The sequence below is a fragment of the Podarcis vaucheri genome (assembly GCF_965113315.1).
Source record: "Podarcis vaucheri genome assembly, chromosome: 6".
In the NCBI taxonomy this organism is placed as follows: Eukaryota; Metazoa; Chordata; class Lepidosauria; order Squamata; family Lacertidae; genus Podarcis; species Podarcis vaucheri.
The window spans coordinates 50167058-50193690 of NC_138764.1; the positions used below are offsets into that span (position 1 = coordinate 50167058).

Here is a 26633-nt window from a genome sequence, read left to right on the forward strand (position 1 = left end):
AGGGCCACTCATTCTGTTTTTAATATTTAACAACACCGTACATCCATTTAGTGTTCAAGAGCCCATAAGCAAGTATATTTTCTCAGGCAAGCTTTTCATAATCAGCTGACTATGCAGTTACAAATCAAAAGGTATAGGGTTAAATTGATTTCCACGTATTTTATGCCATTTAAAACTAAAATTCTAGCCTTTCCTATTTTATCACCAGGTAATGAAGTTGAGAAAACTAGAATCTTACCCCTACAAGACACTTAGAAATGCCAATATGGTTATATAAATTTGTCAAATCCTGTCCCCGCCATCCAATCTCAGAGCAGTTTAAATGCCACAGCTAGCAGTTAATGCCAGAACAGAAAAACTGCTGCCTCAGTGATGCATTAGGTTAACAAGCAGACATTAAGAGTGGCAGATGAAGCCCAGGAAGAGAAGCCTTGAGGTCTTAACAGTAGCATTACTTACCATAAACATAGCCCACACATGCCTGCTCCACAGAAGAATAAGGAACACCTGCATCAGCAAGAGCCTTCTGACCTGAACATTTGAAAAAAATAGTTATGAAATCTTACCTAAATCTTTCAGTGGGTATTTAAATAACAAAACAAAACACTGATGGATTCCATTTTGAGAGGTACATTTAAAAAGCAAATGGATTGCAAGTATACTTCTGTACTCCTACACGGATTACAAGACTTAGACCAGTGCAGGCAAGATACAGTACCTGATGTTCTTTGAAACAGCCCAACTGCCTCAGTTCATAGGGTTACCAAGTCATTAAAGTTAGGTGTACATGGATACAGCTCACATAACACCATAGTAACTGGCAAAGGTTTTGTCAAACTGTTGGAATTACAGAAACCACTGCCAGTGATAGGCAGCTGCACCTGTGTAACTTCAGGTCACTCATTACTGTATGCATGTTCACAGATAGCTGGGATGTGCTTGCAGGGGTTTCCCCACAGAGCAGCAGATTATAATCAGTCCTTGGCCTTTCACACTGCAGTGCTCAAGTCTTGTAGGGTTTCTTTTCTTGAAAGAAATGAATTTATTTCTTAAACAAATCTGAAGTTATAATCTAATCCAGAGCTTTCCAAACTGTGTCGCGGCACATTAGTGTGTCGGCTGCTGTATGTGGTGTGAACACTCCCTCAGCAACACCCTGGGCTGGAAAGGGGTTAGTTTAACCTCCGGTTTGCTAGCTACTGTGTTGCAACATGACGCATGTCTAAAAAGCGTGTCATCAACATGAAAAGTTTGGAAAGCTCTGGTCTAATCATTAGAGCAACAAATTGTGATATGCAAACCCTGATGGTCAACTGATTGTTGGGCCTTGCAAAGCACTGCAAACTCTATGCAAGCCACAGCAATCAGCTCTGTTGGCGCTTGCAAAGCGTCATACATAGGGCTCTGCAGGCGCCATTGATCAGCTGACCAGTGGTGATTGCAAACCCCCTTCTGGCTGCTCTACACCTGATATAAAGTGTAGGGCAGCTGGGTGTGGCTTGGCCAAAACAATTTAGCAGACCAAATTTGTATTTTTTATGTTGCAAACTGTTCTGTGAAGGGCAGTATGTAAATTAACAACAACAGAGGCCTAGCAGGCCTAATTAGCTCACACGGGACTGGGGGGAGGTTCCCCACCAATACTCTAATGACTTGGGTTCATCGTTGCAGACACCAGCGCACACTTAAAGTGAGTTTTCAAGAAAGTTAAAAAACAGATTGTTTTACATAAACATTTATGCTACTCTAGCCAGGGCAATCCTCCCCACCTCCCTGATGTTATCCTACGCTGCCAAACCCTGACAACACCCAGACACACCTGGCAAAGCTCCTTAACTGGTAGCAACAATTGGCCAAGCCATAGGCCTTCCTAGGCCTATGGCTCCTTGCCAAGGGCTGTTGCAACTGCTCTCACAGCAGCATTGCGATGTACTGGCACAGCAGCTGAGCCATGCTATCTCCAGACCCCTCAAAGTCCTCAGTTTTCTCTAGGGCACTGCCCCCTTCCCCCAGTGCAGTATAAGTTGTGAGCCAGACCCCATTATGATGAACCAACCTGCTTCTTTAGCCATGTCGGGGTAATCAAAATTTTCACGAGACCCAGGCTTTTCGAACTGTTAGAAAGAAAAGCATTTTTTTAATTTAAAAAAAGCAAGTCTATTTTCTTCACATTCATACTCATATAACTTCTAATCACACAAATTCTGCAGAGAGTGAAAGGACAAGGAAGTACACACCATACATGCACACGGTAACTGCCTTTTCAGATCTTATTATATTTTAATATAGCCACTTGCCATTACACAAATTCAGCAATATATAGTGGTGCAAACAAATTATATGTTAAAAATTCCTGAAGTTTTGCTAAAGAAAAAAATCATGTTGCTAGAAGGAAGACAGGATCTCTCTGTTAAGCTATAGCATTTCTGTTTATCTTTTGATGCACTAGTTTGTAATGCCATTAAAATACCTGGCACTTTACAACGTAACAAGAATGCAGGTCTGTGCCACAAGTAGCTAACAGTCCCAAAGGTCCTTCCTCAGCTATTGCATAAGCTATCAACTTACCTTCCAAGAGGCTGTGACATTCCTCATTTTTTACATGCTAACCTGACATATGCCAGACCAATAGGTAAGATTTAGAATTAGGAATCACATGAATGCTTAGAGCAAAGGAGAGAGGTCTGGAGCTAAATATTATGCCTGTGAACAGAAACTTCACCCGTTCATGTGGAAGGGGCCCTTCAGATCCAGGCTCTAGTCCAGGCTTCCTCAACCTCGGCCCTCCAGATGTTTTGAGACTACAATTCCCATCAAGCCTGACCACTGGTCCTGCTAGCGAGGGATCATGGGAGTTGTAGGCCAAAAACATCTGGAGGGTCGAGGTTGATGAAGCCTGCTCTAGTCTCTTCCATATTAATCTTCTAATAAAATCTTTCTGAAGTGGTTTTACTTATTTATGTATTGTTGCAGTTACAGTAATTCTATCACTTTTTTCCACTTTGCATCAAGGCAGCTACAGTAACAAATTCGCACAAATAATATATACCCACCAACCTGCATGCATATACACCTACTGTACACCAAACACTCCATGGAAATAGCATTGAAAACAATCAAGTCAGACAATAAAGCAGCAAAATAAAATTAGAAATATCTCAGACTTTATTAAAAGTCAGTGACAAAGAGAGACAGAGATGTTTTATGTCTCATCCCAGATAGTGGGCAATCCCTAATGTTAGCCATATTCAGAGCATACCCACTAAAATAGAGTCAATTTATTTCTGTGGGTTACAATGGGTATGCTTTAGTATGATTTAGTTGGATATCAGGCACTATACGTGTGCCAAAAGCCATGTATGAATTTGGTTAATTTAGTATAAGCAACTGTCATATACACATTCTGGTCTTTTGGGGACCCTTACTATTGTTCCCCATAATTTCCCCTTGCCCCCTGTCAACAGAGCCTATATACCTATACCCATTCCCTCCAATGAGCCTTTCCTTGCTTTGTTTGTCGGCTTGCATTTATTTCAGTGGATCCCTGCCTTGTCAACTAACATTCACAGCATTCTTTTTTCTCCAGTGAACCTTCTGGTTTCCTACTGAAAGCAAGGGGGAAATTGTCACTCGCACTGTCATAATATTCCTCCCCTTTAATTAGTCTTTCCCAACACAGGGGTGGCAGCGCTGGGAAGACTCTACCTGTTGAATTTCTTCCAGCCACACAGCTATCAAAGGAGCTGATGACTAGTATTGCTGGGGGGCGACCCAACATACCTTGCAGGGTTATTGCAAGGCTAAAAGCCATGCAGACCACGCAGTTTCTTGGGAGGTATAGAAATGAGGTGCAGCCTGAAAAGGGGAGCAACTCTAAGCGCTCTCATGCCCCCCCCCCCGCACTCCTTTCTCAACAGAGCAACCCATCCAGTACCTTAGTCATGCCGACTCCCACCACAAACACCCTCCTTCCTAGCCGGGACGGAGCCATCGCCGTTGCTCAGGATCGCCCTGCGCCCCCAACTGCAAGCCCGACGGCCACCAGAAGACGAGCGCGAGTCCTCTTTCTCCTCCCTGGCACTCGCGCACGGGTTGTTGGACTGGAAGGGGGAGGTTCCAGCCAAAGGTCGGCGGCAGGGGCGGGGCCGCGTTCAGATTATCGCTCCGCCCCCCCCCCCTCTTAAAGCAACAGTCTCTCTGAATCGACAAGCACCAATCGTGCAGGACGAAAGATGAAAATTAGTGGTTGCATATACAGTGGTACCTCGGGTTAAGAACCTAATTCGTTCTGGAGATCCGTTCTTAACCTGAGGCACCACTTTAGCTAATGGGGCCTCCCGTTGCCGCTGCGCGATTTCTGTTCTCAGCCTGAAGCAAAGTTCTTAACCCGAGGTACTATTTCTGGGTTAGCGGAGTCTGCAACCTGAATCGTATGTAACCCGAGGTACCATTGTACACCTAGAAGAACCAGTGCCGGATTTACATAAACTAAACAAGCTATACCTTAGGGCCCCGCTCTATTGGGGGCCCTCTAAAAATTTAAAGGGGGGAAAACCTGGATGTACATTTCCAAAATATAAGATAAAAAAGAAATAAAACAAAACCTACATACAGCAACAGTGTTTTGTGTTGTGTTTCCTATGATGTAAGTAATGGGCCCCGCCTGCTAGCCTGTTCCCTAAAATATCACTGGTTTGCTCATTTCTATATATAGGGTGCCTACATTCTGCATGGACTGGTTGCATGGCTTTCGATACCTACTAGGTCCATAAATTCCCATATAGCATATAGTAAACACAAAAAAGCGACAATTTGTTGTTGACAGCTGAACATATAAAGGGCCCCATTACCTTCAGTAGCTTAGAGCCTCATCAAACCTAATCCGGCCCTGAGAAGAGCCATAGACTGTAGAGCTGGAAGGGGCCCGAGGGTCATTTAGTCCAACCCCCTGCAAACTCAGGAATCCTGCCCTCCAACCTTCTGGTTAAGCTTCTGTGAAGGTTGTTTTTGCAAAGGTGATGGTTTGAAAATCCTAAGCCAAAAACTTTGGAAAGAAAAGTTGGTTCTTGAAGGTTCAATTCCATAGCTTTCCCCACTTGCCTGAGAGTAAGCCCCACTGAATTCAGTAGGGTTTGCTTCTGAGGAGCCGTAGTTAGCATTGCCCTGTCAACTTGCACCCGTTTAAGCCACGACATAGCAGAGAGAGACGCTGTTTCCTTGGTTCGCCCCCCCCCCCAACTTAACAGTTAGCAGGCAAGGAGGCGGCGCCTTTCCACTCGTCCTCGGCTCCAGCTGCAAGGAAGTGAGCGACTGCCGCCTGCTATCGATCCGCCGCCGCTGCTCCTTTCAGACTTCCAAGAACGAATAAAAAACATAGAATCGCGATGCTCCGCTTGGGCAGAGGAGCCGCCTTGCTGCGGACGCTTCGCGCCCAGCCCCCGGGGGAAGGGGGCAAGATCCCCAGGAGAGCTGTGTCTGCCGGGAGGAAAAAGGAGATCCTGCTCGAAGTGCACGGAGAGGCTAGAGCGGGTGAGTGGAGCCCAACAGCCTCCTGAGGGTGTCCGGGCCCAGTTGGGGAGGCCCAGGGCGGCTCGGCAATAAAGGGGAGCTTCGCAGGCGGCGGGGGGAGGGGGGTCGTAGCTACTCCTGGAAGTTGTTGCAAGGGACGAAGTAACCTCCCGTCCCGTCCAGCCCTTTGCATGTTTGCTTGTTAACTCGGAAGTAAGTCCCGCTGAGTTCCACGGGGCTTATAGTCCGAGGTAAGTAGGCATAGGATTGCAGCGAGGCTATGGAAAGTGAATGGATGGATTTCATAAAATTTATATGCCGCTTGAACCTCAGAGAGCGTTACCAAAAAAGAAAAAAGATAAAGCAAGAAAATCATCACTAAAAAGTTTGCAACTGTAATTATAAAATTATACAAGACAAATCCGCAGTAAATCCGCAGTAAAATAGGCTGGAACAAATTAAAACTCCTGCAAAGTTTCCTCAAACATCTCTGAAGAGAGAGCAACTGTAGTCTTCTATCAAAACCTGGGAAGCCCTGTCAATTATGCTGCCGTCCTCCAATCACAAGCGTCCCAGTAAACAAAGATTAGCCGCACATGAAAGGCACCATTGGGCGCGTCGCAGCTTGAAGGAGCCGTCTAGCCCATTTCAGGAAGATCCGCTCCATTTGGGAAGGCTGCGCCTGTTGAACTCCAGTTGTTTTGGACTACAACTCCCTGGCACCTGGCTGGCAAAAGCTGCACTAAACACAGCAGGGATGGGGAAGCTGAGGCCTTCCATATGTAGTTCACTGGCAAACATCTGTCTTGCGTGCAGAAAGGGCTGGGCTCAATCCCCCTGCATCTCCAGAAAGGGCTGGGAGAGACTCCTGCCTAAAACACTGAGAGCTGCAGGCAGCCAGAGTAGACAGTGCTGAGTTAGATAGGCCTAATGGTCTATTTCAGCATACACAGCTTGCTGTGCTCCTATGCTATGCTCTAACTCCCATTAGCCCTAGCCAGAGCGGCCCAAGGTCAAGGATGGTGAAAGTTGTGGCTCTGAGAACATCTGCAAGGCCACTGGGTCTGTCTCTGGGCTAAGCCTAGCCTTGGTCACTGGGGTTGTGTCCCTCTCCCTCTCATTTGCATTCCACACACCCTGGAGAATTGTAAGCTGCCTTGAAAGCTCTGGCTGAAAAGTGGCTTAAATATTTAAAATCAACAATAAGAAATGGAACTACCTCTAAACAATAAGTGAAAAAGAGTTCTTTATTTTATTTTGGAGTACAGGTATTGCAGAAATTCTGATGAACAGACCACATGCCAGAAATTCACTGGGGAAAGTGTTCGTGGATGAGGTGAGTGAAGATTGCCTTCCATCGTACAGATGATATTTGTATTTGTATTGGGATCCCAGGTAACTTAGTAGCTTCTTAGACCTTAGTAGAACCTAGAGTTTTTGAAGTGGAGACAAACAGCAGTCTTATACATATCTAATAAGAAGTCCCATTGAATTAAAAAGGGATTACAGTGGTACCCCGCAAGACGAACGCCTCGCGAGACGAAAAACTCGCAAAACGAAAGGTTTTTTCGTTTTCGAGTTGCCTCACAAGACGAATTTCCCTATGGGCTTGCTTCGCAAAACGAAGCTTGCCCCGGGGACAGCGGGTCTTCTCTTTTGAAGCAAGGGGCTGCGGGGAGATAGCAATCTCCCTGCAGTCCCTTGCTGCAAAAGACGTCCGGGGGAAGCGGGGAAGCAAAGCGCTTCGCTTCCCGCTTCCCCCGGACCTCTTCTGAAGCAAGGGGCTGGGGGGAGATAGCGATCTCCCTGCAGCCCCTTGCTGCAAAAGACGTCGGGGGAAGCGGGGAAGCAAAGCAAGGGGCTGCGGGGAGATGGCTTCTCCCGGTGCTCCAAAGCCGGGCGGGGGGGCAGGGGACACCTCCCGCCGCAGCGGGGACACCTTTTGAAGGCAGGCGGGGGGGAGCAAAGACTTTGGCCCCCCGCCCGCCTTCAGAAGAGGTCCAGGACCTCTTCTGAAGGCTGGTGGGGGGCCAAAGTCTTTGTCCCCCCTGCCTGCCTTCCCAGGGGCTTTTAAATCGCCCCGGACAGCGGAGAAGTCCTCCGCTGTCCGGGGCGATTTTAAAATGCCGCCCGCCAGCATTTTAAGATCGCCCGGACAGCGGAGAAGTCCTCCGCTGTCCCGGGGTTTTTTTAAATGCTGGGGGTGGAAAGAAAAGCCCTTGTTCCCCCCCCCCCAGCCTTCAGAAGAGGTCCGGGGACAGACTGTCCCCGGACCTGGTCTGAAGGCGGTTTCCCTAGGAACGCATTAATTGATTTTCAATGCATTCCTATGGGAAACCGTGCATCGCAAGACGAAAAAACCGCAAGACGAAGAGACTTGCGGAACGAATTAATTTCGTCTTGCGAGGCACCACTGTACTCCCAGATAGGTGTGAGTAACAGCAATAGCATGCACAATAATTGGGTATGGGAGCTGTACTCCAGTGATCGCTGCAGGGGTGCTAACTTGCATAAAATATTGGGTAAGCCCTTCCCCGCCTAATCAGAAGATGCAGTGCACGCACACCATTTGAATGGCAATGCCCATCAACGGGGGGGGGGGGCAAAGGAACCTTGGCCCCTAGGAGTTGGCTTCTGTGCCTTGAGGACCAGCTTTTCCATCCTCGATATAGATAGGTTTGCAACCTGCATGTGCAGGATAGTCTAATATTTACATACTTTGCGTGGAAATGCTTATAAGTACAATAGCAAAACGATGGGTTGTATCCAGTGCTAGTCCTACTCAGAATAGGCACACAGACATTATTAAATATGACTAACTTAGGTCCATTCATGTTAGTGAGTCTCTAGTCTGAGTAAAACTTATTTGGATACAAGCCAATCTATCAGCATGCTGTATATTTGATCCGCTTAACATGCTTGTGTGTACTTTCAATTTCATTTTTTCAGTTCAGTACTCAGCAATGGTCACATAATAAATCAAATGAACTGGTAGAATTTTCTATTAATTGAAATCTGATGTTGCACCCACTCTCTCCCGCTCTCCCCCTCAGCTGTTTGAAACCCTTGAAGTTCTCCATTTTGATGAGAGTATTCGCGTGGTGATAATTAAGAGCAAAGTGAAAGGCGTTTTTTGTGCAGGTGGGTAGAGTCATTCTCTGATTTAAGAAAATCAGAGACAAATATATATACAGTATATATATGAATAAGCACAATAAATAGATTTTAAGCAATTACATGTTTTCCCTCACCAGATTTACTATGTATTTGTTGTGTCTTGTGTATCCTTGTGATTACAGAAATTGCTGCCTCCAAATCTAAAAGCTGAATTATTCTTAATAGTAGGTATAAATATAGGGGTTTTTTTGGGGGGGGTGTAGTTTTACTGCTTTTCTCATTGTATCTCATCCTGATTCATATTCCTGGCATTCTATTACCAGCAGCGGTGCAAACTTTAAATTCCAGAACATCTTGATTTCTACACTGTGCTGAGATCATTTGAACCTTGTGAAATATAGGACAAACATGATAGCAATTAATATGTGTAATTGACAGTGGGCATTTTTCTGTTAGGGTATATCAATTATGTAGGAGGAGAATGGAACATGTATGCATTATTCTGTCAAAATTGATTAATAAACTGCCAAAGCTAACAAGGCTTCCTGAAACCAAATTGCAAGTTGTCACTATCACAACCTAATCCTACACAGAATTAGGTATGTTTGCCTCTACAAGGGACTAAGCCGTATAATTATTTGTAGTTTACAGGGCAGTTACTAGTTCATTGAAGCACTGCTGTTGAACCCATTATGTTTCCTTTCTCTATCTCCCCAACTGCCTTCTGCTGTTGTAAATTCAGGTGCCGACTTAAAAGAGCGTGCTAAAATGAGCAATACTGAAACTGACCATTTTGTTCAGAGGCTCAGAAGTTTAATGAATGGCATTGGTAAGTACCTCATCGTGAACTCCTTTGCATGTGATTGTCTTTTTAACAGGGATGGGTAACCTTTTGGACTCAGTAGGCCAGATCAAAGGGACGCAGATCGTGCTGTGGTTTAAACCACAGATCCTAGGGCTTGCCAATCAGAGGTGACGGGGTGAGCTCCCATTGCTCGGTCCCAGCTCTTGCCCACCCAGCAGTTCGAAAGCACGTCAAAGTGCAAGTAGATAAATAGGTACCGCTCCGGAGGGAAGGTAAACTGTGTTTCTGTGCACTGCTCTGGTTCTCCAGAAGGAGCTTAGTCATGCTGGCCACATGACCCGGAAGCTGTATGCTGGCTCCCTCAGCCAGTAAAGCGAGATGAGTGCCACAACCCCAGAGTCATTCGCGACTGGACCTAATGATCAAGGGTACCTTTGCCTTTACCTTTACCTTCAGGGCCTGACTTTGACAGGCAGGAGGGACCACTCACTTGTCAGTCATTTGCCATCATGTCAGGTGACTGACTGATAGGTAAGTTGTCCCGCCTACCCGCCAACAGTTTACGCATGGGGCTTGCTTACACAGCATGTCCCCTATGCTGGTGAAGCAGCATGCTGCAGGACTGAACTCTCTTCAAGCCTAAACACATCTAGAACAATGTTGCATTCATTTAAATGAAGCATTGCTTCCAAGTATTTGAGATCAGGGTGTCACTTCTTTCTTCTGTCTGAAATTCCTAAATGTTGCCTAGAACTGCTTCAAAGAAAACATTTAATGAAACAACCCTGTTTGTGTAGGCTAAACTAACTTTTAAAAAATAAAGGCCTAATTCATATTAAGTCTCCCCATTCATCACTGCTATTTTGGATGGATTTACCAACTACTGGAAATGGTGCTGCACTGAATGTCTTGCTATTTAATTTTTACAGCTACTCTGCCAATGCCCACCATTGCTGCCATAGAAGGCCATGCGTTGGGTGGGGGCTTGGAACTGGCACTAGCTTGTGATCTCCGCGTGGCAGGTGAGTCCACCAGCACAACCGAGGTCTTCTACTCTCACTGCGATGACACTTAAAGTTGGTAATTGGTGTGCTAAAATTCCAAGTGCTAACATTTAGTGCTTTAAAGCACGTTGACACTGTACTATGTGCTAATGTAGCTTCTCCCCTTGTTGTGTTCTTGTTATAAATCAGCATCGTCGGCTAAGATGGGCTTGATTGAAACCACAAGAGGACTCTTTCCTGGTGCAGGTAGTGTAGCTTCATCCACTTTTTTTGCTGCTTTTACATTAATTATGTGTCCTATTGTGAGGTAATAATGCTATAATTAAGCTAAAACATCCCAGCAGTCCCAAAACCCCTCCCTAGTTCTGCCAGTTATTTAAGCAAGATTTCATCTTTGTTTTTCCTTTTTTTAAAAGAGAAATTGGATATGTGAATACTCCCTTCTCCAGTTTTAAAACAGAAATGCTTCTATACTTACCATTTTGATCATAGGTGTGAGAGAGATATAATTTTAAAGACTGGCAGCCTGACATCTCAGTCACTTCGCCGGTTAACTGTTCATCCTAGCAAAGGAATGCTGCATCTCCTCCTAGTAATTTTTCATCTGTAGCTACAAGTATTTCCTGAAATGTAAACTAAATCCCAGCTATTTTGGAATACTACAACATTTAGACACTATATAGAGAGGAAATTCGAAGATCTTATGATATTACCGTACATTGTGGAAATTCAGTCTCTGAGGCAGAACTTAATAGCTTTTCCACAATCTCATTTTTCACTTACTTAAAACAAACAAACATTCCCTCAAGCTGTGGTTGGATTCCCAACTCCCACCAGTCCCAGGACAGGGATAATGGGAGTCCAACTACATCTAGAGAACCGCAGGTTCCTCATCTCTGAACTATAGCATACAGTCATACCTTGGTTCTCGAACAGAATCCATTCCAGAAGTCCGTTCAACTTCCAAAAATGTTTGAAAATTGGAACACTGATTTCCGGGTTTGTGGCATTCGGGAGCCAAAACGTTCAAGAACTAAGCTGTTCGAAAACCAAGGTACGACTGTATAGTTTAAGCATGGAAACCATAAAGATGTGCATCCTCTTAAAAATATGTTATGGATTTGGTTTTTTTCCTGTCTAGGTGGAACCCAGCGCCTACCACGCTGTATTGGACTAAGCCGTGCTAAAGAACTAATTTTTACTGGCAGACAGATTGATGGACAAGAGGCGTTCTCAATAGGTTTAGTTAATCATGTAGTGCCACAGAATGAGGAAGGGGATGCAGCTTACCAAAGAGCGCTGGCTTTGGCTGAAGAGATTGTTCCTCGGGTCAGTATATCTTTGCATTTGCCAAGTAATGTCAAGGTTGCTTTATGTAATACATTGAATCTGTTGCAAAGTAAACCAGGTTAGAATTCTTTAGTTTCTGCCTTTCTGAATAATTTGATGTCCTCTGTAAAATCAAGCTAGTTTGCTGTTCGTTTAAAAACTGGTACAAACAGATATTTGGAGAACATTGTGCATAGTTTCTGTATAGTGATAACTATCCCCATCTTTAATGATACCATTTTGGATCTACAAGAGACTTATTGTATGCTGGTATACTTTGGAGCTCTTAGTCCTCAACAAGGCACTCAGTCAGGAACTAGACTGGGGGATGGAGCATGACTGTGCATTTCCAATTACTCACAGAAGTTTGTATCTGCACTGGAATGTAGGTGAAATGATTTGTTTTTCTTGATCAATTTGAGATGTTTCATCGGAAGCAATTCATAAATGGAAATTATATATATTCTCTTTAAAGGCTCCCATAGCTGTGAAAATGGGGAAAGTGGCTATAAACAAAGGGAATGAGGTAAAGTATGCTTTTTATAACCATCTTTGTTAGTTTATTATTAAACCAGCAGAACCCCACCAAAACAGTTGCTTCTAGAGTGGCAGAACTCATTTGTATCATAACTCATAAGAAGCTGTTTGCCCTTGGCTCCTTCCTTCTCCCTCCTATGTCTTTCCTCAGGCCTGTCATTTCTTCACTTCCACCCAATTAAATATTGCCTGTAAAAACAGGTGGACAGCAATACAAGCAACAGTGAGGCAGAGATTTGTTTTGTTTAAGCAAAGACTGGATTATATTGGGCACATATAAAGTAGGGTCCAGAGAGGTAACCTTATTAGTCTGTCTTTTAGTACCTTAAAAACTAAAGGACTTGTTGTGACAGCAGCTTCAACAAATGCTTCTATCTGATGAAGGGGTTCCTAGTCCACAATAAACTTTTACTACACGTTAGTCTTTAAGGGCCCACAACCCTTGCTATTTAAAGTGCAGTTACCCATTTTAACGTAATGGTGAAGACTGATACCTTTCAGTCACTTCATCGAGTCTGTCATGATATTGTTACATTTGCATCTTGCAAAATTGCTATTATTTTAAGTGCACACTTCCTCACATGCAATTAAGATTTCTCTTTTTCCAGGTGGATATTGCCTCCGGTATGGCTATTGAAAGAATGTGTTATGCCCAGGTAAGCTAGCCTTTAATTAAACCCTGCTTTCCCCCACTTAAGTGTTCACTTTATGCATATTAAAGTGCTCAGCTGTGAAACACTTCTATCTATGATTTGGCCCCCAAAGGTGCAATTGCACTCAGAAACTTACCTGGAATGTTTGACTTTCCTCAGTTCTTACCTGAGAGCATTGTTTCTAGCATCCCTCTACAAACAGCTGTACACTCAGAGCATCTAATAAGGCTGCGCAGGATTCATCAGTTGAGAGCTGTAATGTGTACACACCACTATGATATTGATTGGAAAAATAGATGTGATAGGATCAGCAGACTGAGCACTCTACATCTGTTACTTCATAAAGGAAAGAGTGAAGGGATATGTTTGTATACTCCCCCCCCCCCCGGATGGTGGCAATTAGGAAATATAGTATTGGTGTTTCTGTCTTTTATATACAGAATATCCCTACGAGAGACCGGGAGGAAGGAATGGCAGCTTTCATAGAGAAACGGCCACCTAAGTTCATTGGGAAGTGACTTTTGTCCAACATCGTTCAGGTGACTGAAGACAATTGCAAGAAGTTACGAGAAGGCTGGGTCTTATTACAATTTTTTTTCTACATAAATTTTATATTCAGACAACATACTGTTTCACTTGTTTACTCCTTTTCAGTCAGAAGTGTATATGTGCTTAATGCTTGTAGTAGGAATGTAGATATATGCTGGGGATTGAGTATAGTACCAATAGCAGAAAGGCAAAGTCATGCTGATAATTTAAGAGGATGTTACGAGAAGACCTGTCATCTTAGGATGTTCATCCTCATTCTTGGTTTCAACACCACTGCTAGAATGCCTTTATAGTCATACAGAATGTTCTTTCAGTGTTCATCCAGGAGGACGTAAGGGAGGTGCCAAGTTCTTAGAAAGGTAAAAATGCTCCTTTTTAGAAGACCTCTAAACTCATATGCAGCTTATCATATGTGGCATCACCTTCAGCGTACCAAAAATATTTGAGAACACGGCTTTCAGCACTTTCAAGACAGCAGTACCCTAAATGCACTAATTCACAGTCCATGAAATGGTTACGGATAAAGCTTTTCTTGTAAAATAGGAAAGATACTCCTGCCTTTGGCATCTGCAAAATGGGATGAACAATTAAGCTTCAGGAGCTTAACTCAGAAAAGGAATGCAAGTAGCATTGGCCAACATGATAGACAATTTCTCTTTTACTAAAAGCAAACTATCACCAACTACAGCTATTACACATTATGCCAATTGCACAATAACAAAGATGGCTTGTGCTTAATTTATAAGAGGGGAGATGAGCAGGATTATCAAGAGCCTACAGTACATAAATGGGTGAAACACTTGCCTGAGTTTTCCCTCTTTATCAGTGAGCAAAGGCCAAACTAGATCTTATGGCTGCACAAGCCAGCTGTTCTGTGCAAGCTCTTCTATGAAGTGGAGGGGGCACAATTTAAAAGCACATTGTAGGAATGTGGAATCCTTTGACTGCCTGCACGAGGCATAGGCAAACTCAGCCCTCCAGATGTTTTGGGACTAAAACTCCCATCATCCCTAGCTAATGGGACCAGTGGTCAGGGATGATGGGAGTTGTAGTCCCATAACATCTGGGGGGCTGAGTTTGCCTAGCCTGCACTTTCCATCTAAAAACAACTGGCCTCCATCTGTTTTTCTGAGCGGAGAGGTTAATACATAACATCTAGCTTAGCCCTAACATCCTGTCACTCCTTTGGAAACTCAACACCAGGCATCCCCAAACTAGGCTCTCCAACTGTTTTGGAACTACAACTCCCATCATTCATAGCTAGCAGGATCAGTGGTCAGGGATGGTGGGAATTGTAGTCCCAAAACAGCTGGAGGGCCGAGTTTGGGGGTGCCTGCTCAACACCATGGATGAAAATTTTCAGCTAAGCCTGCTCTACTATAAAGTTGCTGCTTTCCATAATAGTATGATAATCCTTGTGAAGCCTCCATTTTGCCCTTCATGCCAACCAGTTTGATTAAAGAAAAAACTTGCAGTCACAACCCTGTACCATCACTGGACATGCCTTTTATTTTAAGTATTAAAACCTAGAAAGTATCTTGAAAGATTTCCCCCCTCCAAGTACAAAAATAGTTTGCGTACACTCGTAAACAATGTGGATGCACAGGGTTTTTATGTTGAGTTGTGGCAATATACAACTGACAAAGCCAGAATCTCCCCTGTACAACATGCACATAGAATGTGTGTAAGCCCCTCACAAACGCTTTGGACTGGCTTAACAGCCTGTTGAAGACTAATTCAACATATTAGTTGAAACAGCCTACCTCTCCCTTGCCCAGAGTTTTCAAAACCGCTCTGCCCTCACCGCATGGGATTTTTAAAGTGTTTCTCCAAGGCTAAGCCAATCCTATTTTCTCTCGGCTACCACAAGCAATACAGAGTTTACTGGTGGTAAGGTATGGACAAAAAAAATGGAACAGTTCCTGGACTGACAAGAAGAAAGATTACTGGCAAGAGAACAAGTAGCTTTTAAAACCTCCATTTGCAGTATCCTTGACCACCACCATATGAAATTGGTGGCTTACAAAACCAACAGACTCTTTTCAAGACCTGTACAGTCAGCTACTAAGCAGTTTTCTCTAGGGACGGTGCCCTATTTCCCTTTTCAGAAGGCAAGTTACAAATTAAAGCTACTTGTCGGAGACTTCCAGATGTGCATGCCATACAAGTACCCTCAGATCTTACAAGGAGGACCATCTTGATCAGAAATGCCTGAGAAAGCATTAAGAAATCACCATCGCAGCTTCTGCACATGACAAAATGAAAGAAACAGCGGTGCCCTCGGTTATCCATTTGACTTGGCTTGTATCTCCTTTCGCTGTTTAGGCTTCCCATAATATTTCATGTGAGTGTCCACGTAAGATAGTATCTCATTTGTTAGATACTGGACATCTGGATCGCTCTGGTCATTTTCTTTAATATTATATAAATGCTGTAGCCCATTCTCTTCTATTAACATGGAACAGTACCTGGCAGCTGAAGAGAAACAAAAATCTGTTTATTAGATGATCCAACATGAATGGAACAAAACCACTCTAGCTTCGACACTTCGCTCCTGACTTCAGGACATTGAGATTCCTCATTTAACCACAGACACAGCAGTCGTACCTTGGTTTTTGAACAGCTTAGTTCTCAAATGTTTTGGCTCCCGAACGCTGCAAACCCAGAAGTGGCCGTTCTGGTTTGTGAACTGTTTTTGGAAGCCAACCGCCCGAAAGGGCTTCTGCAGCTTCCGATTGGCTGTAGGAGCTTCCTGCAGCCAATCAGAAGCTGTGCTTTGGTTTCCGAACATGTTGGAAGTCGAATGGACTTCCAGAACGGATTCTGTTCAACTTCCAAGGTACAACTGTACTCAGTTTGAATTTCTGAAGAGAAGTACGGAGTTTAAAAGGTGTTCATCGCTGCAGTTTGTGTGACATAACTGAAGGTAAGAATGCACCCTGAGGGAATTTTAAAGTTTATTTCCCTACACCAAGACACAACCCTCCTAACAGAATAGCTATTATAGTGTCACACAAACAGAAGCATGTTGTATGCTGCAGTTATCTGGTAAGAGAGAACTAAAGTCCATGGGTGTAAAAAGGCAAACCCAGTTACCTGTTCTACACATCTGGGGCCTGGTAGACCTCACATACTTGCCAGGAAAATTCTAAAGATGCATTTGCTGTTAGAGGCAGCAGGAACTTACTCCCACCACAGTTTCACAGTATTAATACCTTATTGCAATAATGGGAGGAGGAAAGGAGAGAAGGGGAGCAGCATAAATCACCCTCTGAGCTTACCAACAAATGCAGGGACAGAGCTGATCACCAAAGCATTTGGTCTGAATAGGTACAACATACATTGCATCTTCTGCCAAGTTTTTTTTGGGGGGTGGGGGGAGCTACATGGACATTCCCTACAGGCTTTACAGGTTGAACTTGAAAAGTCATAGGCTTATTAAAAGAAAACCATCCATACGTACGGGTTTTGCAACAGATGTGCAGAATGGCCCACGCTGCCCAAATCTGCACTCCAGGTAACGCAAAGCAGTCAAGTAATGGGTAGAAAGGCTTGAGGGACCTATGGTTTGAAGAAGAGTTACCTAAGAATCATGATTAGCATTAAGGCTGGCAGAGAAAAGGTGGAGGAAGTGGTATTTGGGGCAAGGAAATGGAGATGGATTGCAGAACTACTTATGTACATAGCACTGATCTAGTAAAAATAATTACAATTGTCTGATAAATATATTGCGATCTGTTTAATAACTTCTAACAAGTCATAAGTGTTGGTTTGTTGTTCACTTGGCAGATACATATCAGCAACAGGGTTCAATGTTGAGCAAGTTATTTAGAACATTTGAGGCTATTCCCTTCTGATATGTTCCAGAGGGTCCCTGCTTGCCAGGTAACCATATACAGTACAGTATACAGAATTACTGGCCAAGGCATATTTTGACTAGAGTATACCTATAGGCTGGCAGTGCTACCATCTTGCATTCTGGTGTTGGCCACTTCAACAGAGCTGCATGCTGTAACAGAGAGAACCAAGTGTCAACATTTCAATAAAAACTGAAAATATTCAAAATAACTATGGAATCTAAGTCACCATACCAGTTTTTCAATGAGGGATCTTCTCAGTGTTTGACTCAACGCCCAGGATTGTTCACCTCTAGATAGCAAGTTTGAAATAATCCCAGCTGAGAAGTAGTTCACTTCCATTTCGGCGCTGCTTAGCAGTTCACTGACACGATCTATGAAGTCCTTCTGCATTAACTTGGACTGCAGCTCTCTCACTTCTGCTACATTGTTCTGATGAAGATAGAAAAAATACAACCGTGAAAATCACGAGCTGGCAAATGCCATGCTAATTCGTTGTCACTTTATTATTGAAAGTGAATAAATTTCCCCTGAAAAGAGGATGGGCCAGCATCTCTTTATATGTTGAGAAGTGTCATTCACCTCAAGCCAATAAAAAAATCAGATGTGTTTCATTGCTATATCAATTCTTAAGGAAATTTTTCTACTTTAGAAAAATCAACTTCCTTTTCCCACCTTTTCATGAAGGCCAGAAAAGAGAACAGCACGGAGGATTACTCTAATAATAAATGACAGATTTAATACCTTTAAAATGCACACATTAACTTTTAAAACAATTCTAGTACATTGCACTTTATTCTGCTCTTACCAGAAGGCCAAGAACTTTATGCTGTATTGAAGAGTCAGATGAAAAAGTCTGCAAAGAGAAATAGGTTTAATTATTAAGCTTATGTAGCTGGAGGAGACTCATGAGAGTCCCATGGACTGCAAAAGGATCAAACCTATCCATTCTGAAGGAAATCATCCCTGAGTGCTCACTAGAAGGACAGATTCTGAAGCTGAGGCTCAAATACTTTGGCCATCTCAAGACTCTCTGGAAAAAACTCTGTTGGGTAAGATTGAGGGCACAAGGAGAAGGGGACGACAGAGGATGAGATGGTTGGACAGTGTTATAGAAGCAACCAACATAAATTTGACGAAACTCCGGCAGGCAGTGGAAGACAGGAGTGCCTGGTGTGCTCTGGTCCATGGGGTCACAAAGAGACGGACACAACTAATCGACTAGACAACAAAAGTGTTGTATTTGTCAACTGGTTAGAAAGGTAGCTACCACGTTTACCTCTAAAACTCTCATAAAAAGCTCCAACCCTTTGTTATCAATGAAGTGCCCACACGTAGTTGGCGCTTCATCTGTGAGATTCCAAAGTGCACTCAGTGTAAAATGGAAAGTTGTATCTAATTCATTCTGATTTATTTTCTGTTCAACGATTTCAAGTAGTTTCTGTAAAGGAAGAAAACAACACCATTAACTACATAGAATAATTATACATGAAGTGCAAATTTCAACATTGCACTCTCCTCCCCAAACCCTCTTAAACATTGCTCACTGTTATGGGGAAAGGAGATGCAGCAACTCACCCCAACCACAATGTAGAACTCGGCAGCAAGTTGCGCTGCTTGCTCGTCTGAAAGCTAAAAAACAAACCACATATTTGAAATCCGTATGTGGAAGAGCTTCTGATAATAAAGATGCACTAGATGAAAATGTAAAATCACATACCTTAAGTGCTAGGATAGAGATTATATTAACAGCAATTCTTTGTATATGTTGGTTTTCCTGGTTACAAAGCCACTGGACAACAAATTTCGCAGCTGCAAACCTAAAATTTAAAAGCATTGTCAAAGTATACACTTTGCAACTCTAAACCAGGTCATAGTGAAAGAACAAGATTAATAAAGCAGTTTCCCCCTTTCACTTTCACCAGTTTTGAAGCAGATATTAATCCTGTCCTGAGGCAAAGTACAGACCCAAACCTAGCCACCTTGTAGGCAGAAATGAAAGGAGAACCAAGCTGACCATTCCTAAGAAGTGTTTAACTGGTCAAGGCACTGAGATCAGAGCTATACACCACCCTTCAATAAGACATTGCTGTCTATTTGCTGTATAAAGATGATAAGTACCTAGGGCTTCTTGACATTCCCCACCCCACCTAATCAGCACAAACAGCATCAGAAGTTTTTGCAGTGGTCTCTACTTACTAAGCAACTGAGCCATTAAACCCAAGGCATAGGAAAAAGGAACAAGTCAGATCCCCTGTTCATCTGGTGCACTTCTGTCTACTCAATTCACAAGAGCACTCCAAGGTCTCGGATTTTCTAGTCCTGCTACATGAGGTGTGCTTAACTAGAGATGCCTGTGATAGAAATTGGTACATTCTGTATACAAAAACCTTACCACTAATCTATGGCCTCTTCTCTCTCCCTCCCACTCTCACACACAGAGAATGAATAGCAACAGAAGTTATGTCACAGTTAAAACACCTTGGCCGCTTACTCCCATTTGTCTGGGTCCTGGCTAATGTCCTTCATCCATCAATACTGCATGCTCCAGTGAAGCAACCCAGTCACATGGACTGCCATTTGGGTAAGCAACTTCAGTTTATCGGGCATCATATTTGCACTGGCCTTCAAGGCAGCATGAGGGAACACTCTACCAAAGCCTCTGGAACTCCTCCTACTGGGCAGGCAGGGAAATTTTTGCCCATGTCTCAAAGTGAATGTGTGTCTTCATCAGAAAGGAGAAATCCTAGAGCAGAGGTCAGCAACCTTTTTCAGCCATGGGCCGGTCCACCGTCCCTCAGACCATGTGGTGGGGTGGACTATATGGGGGGGGTGAATGAATTTCTATGCCCCACAAACAACCCAGAGATGCATTTTAAATAATAGGACACATTCTACTCATGTAAAAACACGCTGATTCCCGCACCGTCCGTGGGCCGGATTGAGAAGGCAATTGGGCCCTAGGCTGCCTACCCCTGTCCTAGAGATTGAGCGAGGGGGCAGACAGACTATACTGGGAAGAGCTGTCCATCCCTACTGTACAGTAACAGATTAGAGTCACTTGCCTGTTAAATGGAACGTCTTGCAGGATCCTGACACTGGATAGTGAAAGAAGACAGTTCTTCTGGAGCTATATGGAAAGAGAGAACTCAGCACCATAGGGCTCTGTATTTGTTATTCTTATTCAAGTTATATACCACCCTTCGTCAAAGGCAGTTTACAGTATTTGAAGCTAATTATCCATTTATACAGGATAGATGGTTCAAGAATGCAGGTTTTCAATGCTTTGCAGCTTAAGAGCATGAGTTTAGGTATCTGAACTCCATTGAAATTCATGAGTATGACTAATTTAGGTTCATTGGTTTCCATAGGTCTACTGGGAACATAACTTAGCTGAGTACTACCCTACAGCTCAAACCCTCCAAATGAAACAAAATTCTAAAGTCATCAAAATATGGAACAACAAATTAAAACAGATATTTATCTAGGACAGAATCAGATTATTCAGCAATATGGAAGCAGAGGTAAGACAATTTATGAGCTACACTTCTGATAGAACCTTGACTTTCCCAAAGTCAAAGACTGGGCACTAAATGGAAGAAGAGGTATATATTGGAAGAGTTAACAGCTGCATGGAGGACAGGCATTCTCTAGTTTCTAACATTAAACCCACACTGGGCCACTTCACAGTCACACCAATCAGAACCCTGTGTATGTGTTTAGGCAGTGAGTGTGTCACCCCACTCATGTGAGAGGGCAACAGTTGTGTGAACTGAGCCAGTGTGTTCTACCATGTGTGGTGCATCACACATGCTAGATCTGCTACCCTCCCCAGCCCCCAAATACAGTTCTACATATTTAAAAAACATAACACAACGTCATAAGCCAAGGATCTAAAAGAGCCAACATTTCATACCTCACACTCCAAACTGTGGCTACAGGTGGCATTTTAAAAGCTGACAAAAAGTTAGGGAGAATAGAAAAGAAATCCATATAATTTTTGTGTGTGCACCATTTGTTCTATCATTCATGTGCCCCGGATTTGAGCAGCAAATCTCCTACTGTGCTTTAGTACTGGTATAACAGATGTTGTAAGATCTGCTCTCTTATTAGGGCTGTTGAATTGTAACTGTATCCTACCCAAAACCCTTACCTGCTGCTGTTCAGGAAAGGTTTCCATGGCTTTAAGGAGCAGCTGGATTACGCTGGAAAGCAGGCGAACAGGCATGCCTGCTGCTAAGCCTTGTCTTGTTAAGTTAAGGGCACAGGCACTAGCAGTTAACTGTACTGCCAAGTCCAAAGGATGATTCCTCATTCCAATGATCACAAGCTGCAGCATGAAATATGCAAAGAACCAATTCAGCACAATGCATAATGAAATAAAAAATCCAATAAAAATAAGGATGGATGAATGAGAATAAAGAGAGGTCTACTTCTTTGGGGAATGCAGATAGGAGCTAATGGACTAAGTAATATTTGTAAAATTTGACCACAGCATTATAGTTTGCAAGAAGTTATTGCATTCAAACTAATCTGGCTTACCTTTAGGATTTCAGGCTTTGTAATTCTCATAAAACATGTTTGAGTAAAAAGGTGAAAAAAGGCTTCTTTCACAAAGCATGCCCTTTCACTGTAGCGTTTCAAAGCTTCCGAAATCTGCATTTCATTTTCTCCTCCCGATACCTTTGAACATAAAAATAATTATTTTCACTAACTAGGCTCAGAATGGTCATTTCAGGTCTAATAAATTCAGTAGCTAACAAAGCCCTGCAGTAACACGGTGATCCACCAAGCATGAAGATCCAAACCTAATCCGAATGTGTTCTACAAAAACAAACTCTGGAATGAGGTGGGGTTGCAGTTCTGGAATACATCCATCCCTTGTGATGCACAAGCATGACCCAAAATAACTACTATAGTGTGGATAAGCCAAAGTGTTGTCATGTCAACACCCCTCTCACTTCTGAGGGTCCAGAAAAGTGGTAAGTGAATATGCCTGAAGACCAGCCTCAGCTTAGCCAGAGGGCTTAGGCAAAAATGGAGCTGAACAGTTTTAATGTGTGCTATTTCTTTCCAGAGCTACTCCATTCTATGCGCTGCACAACTTGCTGTGCACACAGACAGGAACCTCCATTTTCCTTTTAAAATTTATTATTTCATTTAAACTCATTCTTTAATATCACACCTATTTTTCCAAATAAAATAAAAAATAACTCATGATGTAAACATTGTTGGGTCAAGGCTACAAGCAAATTGGAATAAGAACTGCCCTTCCAAACCATTTGTTAGATTTTCAAGTATCATTTTAGTTATAGAACATTTAAAACCTTCAAACCTTTAAGGTTCCTTCTCCTGAAAGGAACTCTGTGTACCCAGCTTCAGTCCCGAGCAATCCCACAAACCGCATCGTTGGCCGTTGTCTGACAAAAGCTTCAACAGCCTCATCGTTAATGTATTTGCTTCCAGAAATGTCCAGAGACACAAGATTGGGCAGAATATCTTTTTGGCCTAGCAAACGAAAGGCAATATCTGATGTGGAATGCTGCTCGTCTGAGATGTCAAGGTGAATCAGATGCTTTAGTTCTCTTATTACGTCTAAGAACTTTGGTGTAGGCATTTTCAAGCATTTCAAGCTATGCATAGTTAGAGACTTAAGTCGATGTTTGCAGGCCAGGAGTGCAGTTATTTTTGTGACTGAAGTATTGGAGATATCCAAGCTTTCTAACCTTGGCAGGGTAGCAACCTCTGCTAAATCTTCATCACGGAAGAGCACATTGGTAATGCTCAAAGAACGAAGACCAGACAACTGACTAAAGCACCGTTCATAAGGATTTGTAGGGGAAAGAGTTAATGAGTCCAAGACAAGGCACTGAAGGTTGTTCTGGATCCATGCACTGCTGCCAAGCCCACTCACAACATCTGCAACAGTAACAGTGTCATTCATCCCTGCAGCATCCAGTTCTACTAGTTTGTGGTGGCAGAAGGCTTTTCGGAAAGACTGGGCTGAAATCTTTGCTTTGCGGATGCAAGCTTGCTTCAAACGCATCTGGTTGCCTCGGAAAATGCCCACAGTGCCATCATTCAACAATTCTATTAGGAAAGGAAAACAAGCCTATGTTAGAGCAAATAAACTACTGAAATCTGGTCATTTGTAAAGTAGGCTGTATTACTACATGGTAGGCAATAGTCCAAAAAGTGAGGCGAGCAACTGGTGAGTAGAAACAGAACCACCTGGGCAGGAAGCAGAAAATGGATTGGTGACTATTCAGTGTGATGGCAACTATTTCCGCAACTCTGTATTTTCTGCCTGTGAACACTAGATGGCAGTATAACCCAGATGGACTATCTTCCAAGGTGAACAGACTATTCCTGACAGAAGTACAGTGGTACCTCGGGTTAAGTACTTAATTCGTTCCGGAGGTCCGTTCTTAACCTGAAGCACCACTTTAGCTAATGGGGCCTCCACCTGCCACCGCATGATTTCTGCTCTCATCCTGAAGCAAAGTTCTTAACCCGAGGTACTATTTCTGGGTTAGCGGAGTCTGTAACCTGAAGCATCTGCAACCTGAGGTACCACTGTATAACACAGAATCATAGAGTTGGAAGGGACCACAAAAGTCACCTACTCCATCCCCCTGCAATGCAGGAATCTTTTGCCTAATGTGCAGCTGGAATCATGACCCTGAGATTAAGAGTCTCATGCTCTACCAACTGAGCTATATGCAAATATGCTTAACATGCACAGTTTATTCTACTGCTGTTTGTCCTAGCATGAGGGATATTGCTAAGCAGCATGATTCAGACCACTACTTGACCACTGGAAATAAGCACATTTTAATCTAAACATGGTGGTGAAGCTAATGTGACAGCTAAGTTACAGACTGGGGCTCCTTTGGGAAGGAAGGGCAAGATGTAAATCAAATAAATATTAATATCTAGGGCATAATTTTTAATGTTATCCTTATCCAATTTTTTGCTCCTTTGAGGATTTCATAAGACTTCTAGCCCAATATGGTCTAGATATGCATACTTTATATAGGAAGAAGAACAGCACAGAAGAATGAGCTAGCTAGAACAAGCTGTTCTTGTCTGTGAATGACCTCATGTTCAGATCACTTGTGCTAGCACAAAAAGTACTGTTACCTCGATATGCCATTGTCTGCAGCAAGCGATCAGCCACTTCTTGAGGAAGCCTTTCAGATTCTTTCAAGCACAGTGACCCATCAGGCCGTTCTATACAGAATTTTTCTAAATCGGCAACCAAGGCATTCAAGCAGATGTCAACTAAGGAATATGGAGATGCTTCTGCCTATCACCCATAAAAAAATAACAGCACATCAGTAAGAAACTCCTTAGGATCACAAAGTGGCTTAATACATGGCTTCACTTAGTACACATAATAAACTTACATATCTGCATTTAATATCCATCACTAAGTGAAACACACAATACTAAAAAAAAAGAGGAAGTGCAAATTATTATTATGAATGTTCCTAACTCAGGATTATAGAATGTTTATCCTTGGATTGTTAACACTCCTATAGCAAGTTCCCATACGACTAATGCTCCCCAAATGGGTATAGTAAATGCACTGTGTGTCTCCAGCCACACTGCAGCAGGAAGACTATCCCTATTACTTACATGGGATACACTGGGGGCAAGATCTGGTTTTTAAGACCAGGTATCTTCTCCACTTCCACTTAATCTTCATCATCATTAACTTTGAGGAGAAAAGTTCTTGGCAACCCCCAGATCACCGGAAGGAAGAGTGTTTTTAACTGGGACCCACCAGATGACCCGTAGCCCCCCAAGAATTCCAGCCCTAACAAAACGCGCGAGGGTCTTTCAGGGACCCCAAGTTTCGGGGGTCTTTTTACCACAACCAGCCAACGCAGCCACTTTTCTGGAAACCCGAAAAACTCGGGGGTGCGAGTCGGTGGTGCTTTGGGCTCAGTCACTACTGGAACTACTCCGGGGGAACTTCCTCCTCCTCCTCCTCCTCCAGGCAGAGTCTTCTCCCCAAAGGCTCCGGCCCCTCGCCGCCCTCCGAGTCCTCCCTTTCGAAACCCCAGCGCTTCTTCCCTCCTTCTCCTGCCGCCCATTGTTTCCACCGCCTCGCCTCCCTCCCCAGGCAACCGTTCCTCAGGTCCCCGCGCTCCCCCCCCCCCGCCTCCCCACCCACCCACCTGCACGGCAGGACAGTCCCCGCAAATGGTCAGCGGGGCTCGTTGCCGGTTCTGGATGTGCAGGAACCGCACCATGGCGAACCAGGAGCCGGGATTCACTCCGCCAGCGGGAGCGGAGGGGGTAGGGTGCGCGGTGCGAAGTAACCGGAAAGCGGGCAAGGGCTCACCGGAAGCGGCGCAGCACGGACTGAAGAGGGAGGAACGCCGTTTAAGCTCCGAGGGAGATGGTGCAAGTAAGGCGCATGCGCGCTCCGAGTAGGGGTCCTCCCCTCCTTTGGATGAATGGTGGAATGGGGGGAGCCGTCTCCCACCACTAGGGAGCAAAGTAGATTGTAGAGTAATGGATGCAGGGCGCTGGGAGTAGCCATTGCGTCACTTTCTTGGGCCACGAATTTATAAATACAGTCGTTTGGGCGCTAGACCTTGCTTAGCACACATTTTCTTCTTACATTTTCTTTCTTTTTCTCTCGAGTTTAATATTGAAATGGCAAATTTAGTCCAGGCAACGACCTAAATTCTGATGAATTAAACCAGAATATAGATTCAGGTAGGTAGCTGTGTTGGTCTGACGCAGTCGAAATAAATAAGAAAAAATTAAAAATTGTCCAAAAAATTGGTCTCTAAGGGGCTACTGGACAATTTTTAATTTTTTCTTATTAAACCAGAATATGCTTGAGGGCTCCTATAAGGTTGCTTTCATTTTTGAAAATGTATTTTTCTAAGCTTTAAGTTGGCCTTGTTTCTTTCTGCAAGCCACCTTGAGTCCTGTGAAAGAAATAGGTGGGGTAGTAATAACAATAATAATTTGTGTTTTTTTCCAGCCAGAACTCACTTCTCAGGTGGGCACCATTGCCATTCTAGGAGAACAAGGGAGGCGTTCCTGGCAAGTTCCAGCATCTCTTTTTCTAGGAAAAAATAGCACCGATAACAACAACAGCGCTTTCATTTATAAACTAATCTGAGCTGTACAAGGACAAGGACATAAATGTCGTATGCAAGGTGATTCATATCAATGCCTTGTTTGTTAAGAGCCCCTACCCACGAGGTAATTTTATATATAGAAATACTAGTCACACAAACTGTTTTGC

The 26633-nt window shown here is 43.5% G+C and overlaps 3 protein-coding genes across 3 annotated transcripts in view; 1 reads left to right on the forward strand and 2 right to left on the reverse strand.

Moving 5' to 3' along the window:
* SCP2 (sterol carrier protein 2) overlaps positions 1 to 4106 on the reverse strand; it is a 28466-nt gene extending 24360 nt beyond the window's left edge. The window contains exons 1-3 of the mRNA XM_082225666.1: positions 3935 to 4106; positions 2057 to 2114; positions 460 to 531 (exon numbers count right to left, since the gene is read on the reverse strand). Of these exons, the coding sequence (XP_082081792.1) occupies positions 460 to 531; positions 2057 to 2114; positions 3935 to 3991 (187 nt within the window). The 5' untranslated portion in view covers positions 3992 to 4106. The remainder of the gene's footprint in view (positions 1 to 459; positions 532 to 2056; positions 2115 to 3934) is intronic.
* Positions 4107 to 4941: 835 nt separating this feature from the next.
* On the forward strand, positions 4942 to 13576 carry ECHDC2 (enoyl-CoA hydratase domain containing 2). The gene is made up of 10 exons (XM_082228197.1): positions 4942 to 5529; positions 6777 to 6844; positions 8562 to 8649; positions 9368 to 9454; positions 10360 to 10452; positions 10624 to 10680; positions 11576 to 11763; positions 12239 to 12289; positions 12909 to 12956; positions 13394 to 13576. The coding sequence occupies exons 1-10, from the start codon at positions 5385 to 5387 to the stop codon at positions 13469 to 13471; spliced, it is 903 nt and encodes a 300-aa protein (XP_082084323.1). The 5' UTR covers positions 4942 to 5384; the 3' UTR covers positions 13472 to 13576.
* Positions 13577 to 14988: 1412 nt separating this feature from the next.
* LOC309535287 (protein zyg-11 homolog B-like) lies at positions 14989 to 25715 on the reverse strand. Its single transcript, XM_082228193.1, has 14 exons — positions 25546 to 25715; positions 24503 to 24668; positions 22695 to 23449; positions 21902 to 22042; positions 21513 to 21689; positions 20425 to 20489; positions 19080 to 19179; positions 18938 to 18991; positions 18639 to 18800; positions 18168 to 18215; positions 17594 to 17791; positions 17450 to 17511; positions 16966 to 17063; positions 14989 to 15977 (listed from the first exon to the last, which is right to left on the reverse strand). The coding sequence occupies exons 1-14, from the start codon at positions 25618 to 25620 to the stop codon at positions 15787 to 15789; spliced, it is 2292 nt and encodes a 763-aa protein (XP_082084319.1). The 5' UTR covers positions 25621 to 25715; the 3' UTR covers positions 14989 to 15786.
* Between the last annotated feature and the right edge of the window lie 918 nt (positions 25716 to 26633).

Bases quoted from the DNA above. Each gene is read 5' to 3' on its own strand.
- ECHDC2 (XM_082228197.1), top strand. From the start codon at position 5,385: ATGCTCCGCTTGGGCAGAGGAGCCGCCTTGCTGCGGACGCTTCGCGCC. The intron at 10,453-10,623 runs GTGAGTCCACCA...GTTATAAATCAG, and splicing joins TTGTGATCTCCGCGTGGCAG to CATCGTCGGCTAAGATGGGC. The intron at 11,764-12,238 runs GTCAGTATATCT...TTCTCTTTAAAG, and splicing joins CTGAAGAGATTGTTCCTCGG to GCTCCCATAGCTGTGAAAAT.
- LOC309535287 (XM_082228193.1), bottom strand. From the start codon at position 25,620: ATGGTGCGGTTCCTGCACATCCAGAACCGGCAACGAGCCCCGCTGACC. The intron at 24,669-25,545 runs GTGGGTGGGTGG...TATGGGTGATAG, and splicing joins GGGACTGTCCTGCCGTGCAG to GCAGAAGCATCTCCATATTC. The intron at 21,690-21,901 runs GTAAGCCAGATT...TTCATGCTGCAG, and splicing joins CAAAGCCTGAAATCCTAAAG to CTTGTGATCATTGGAATGAG.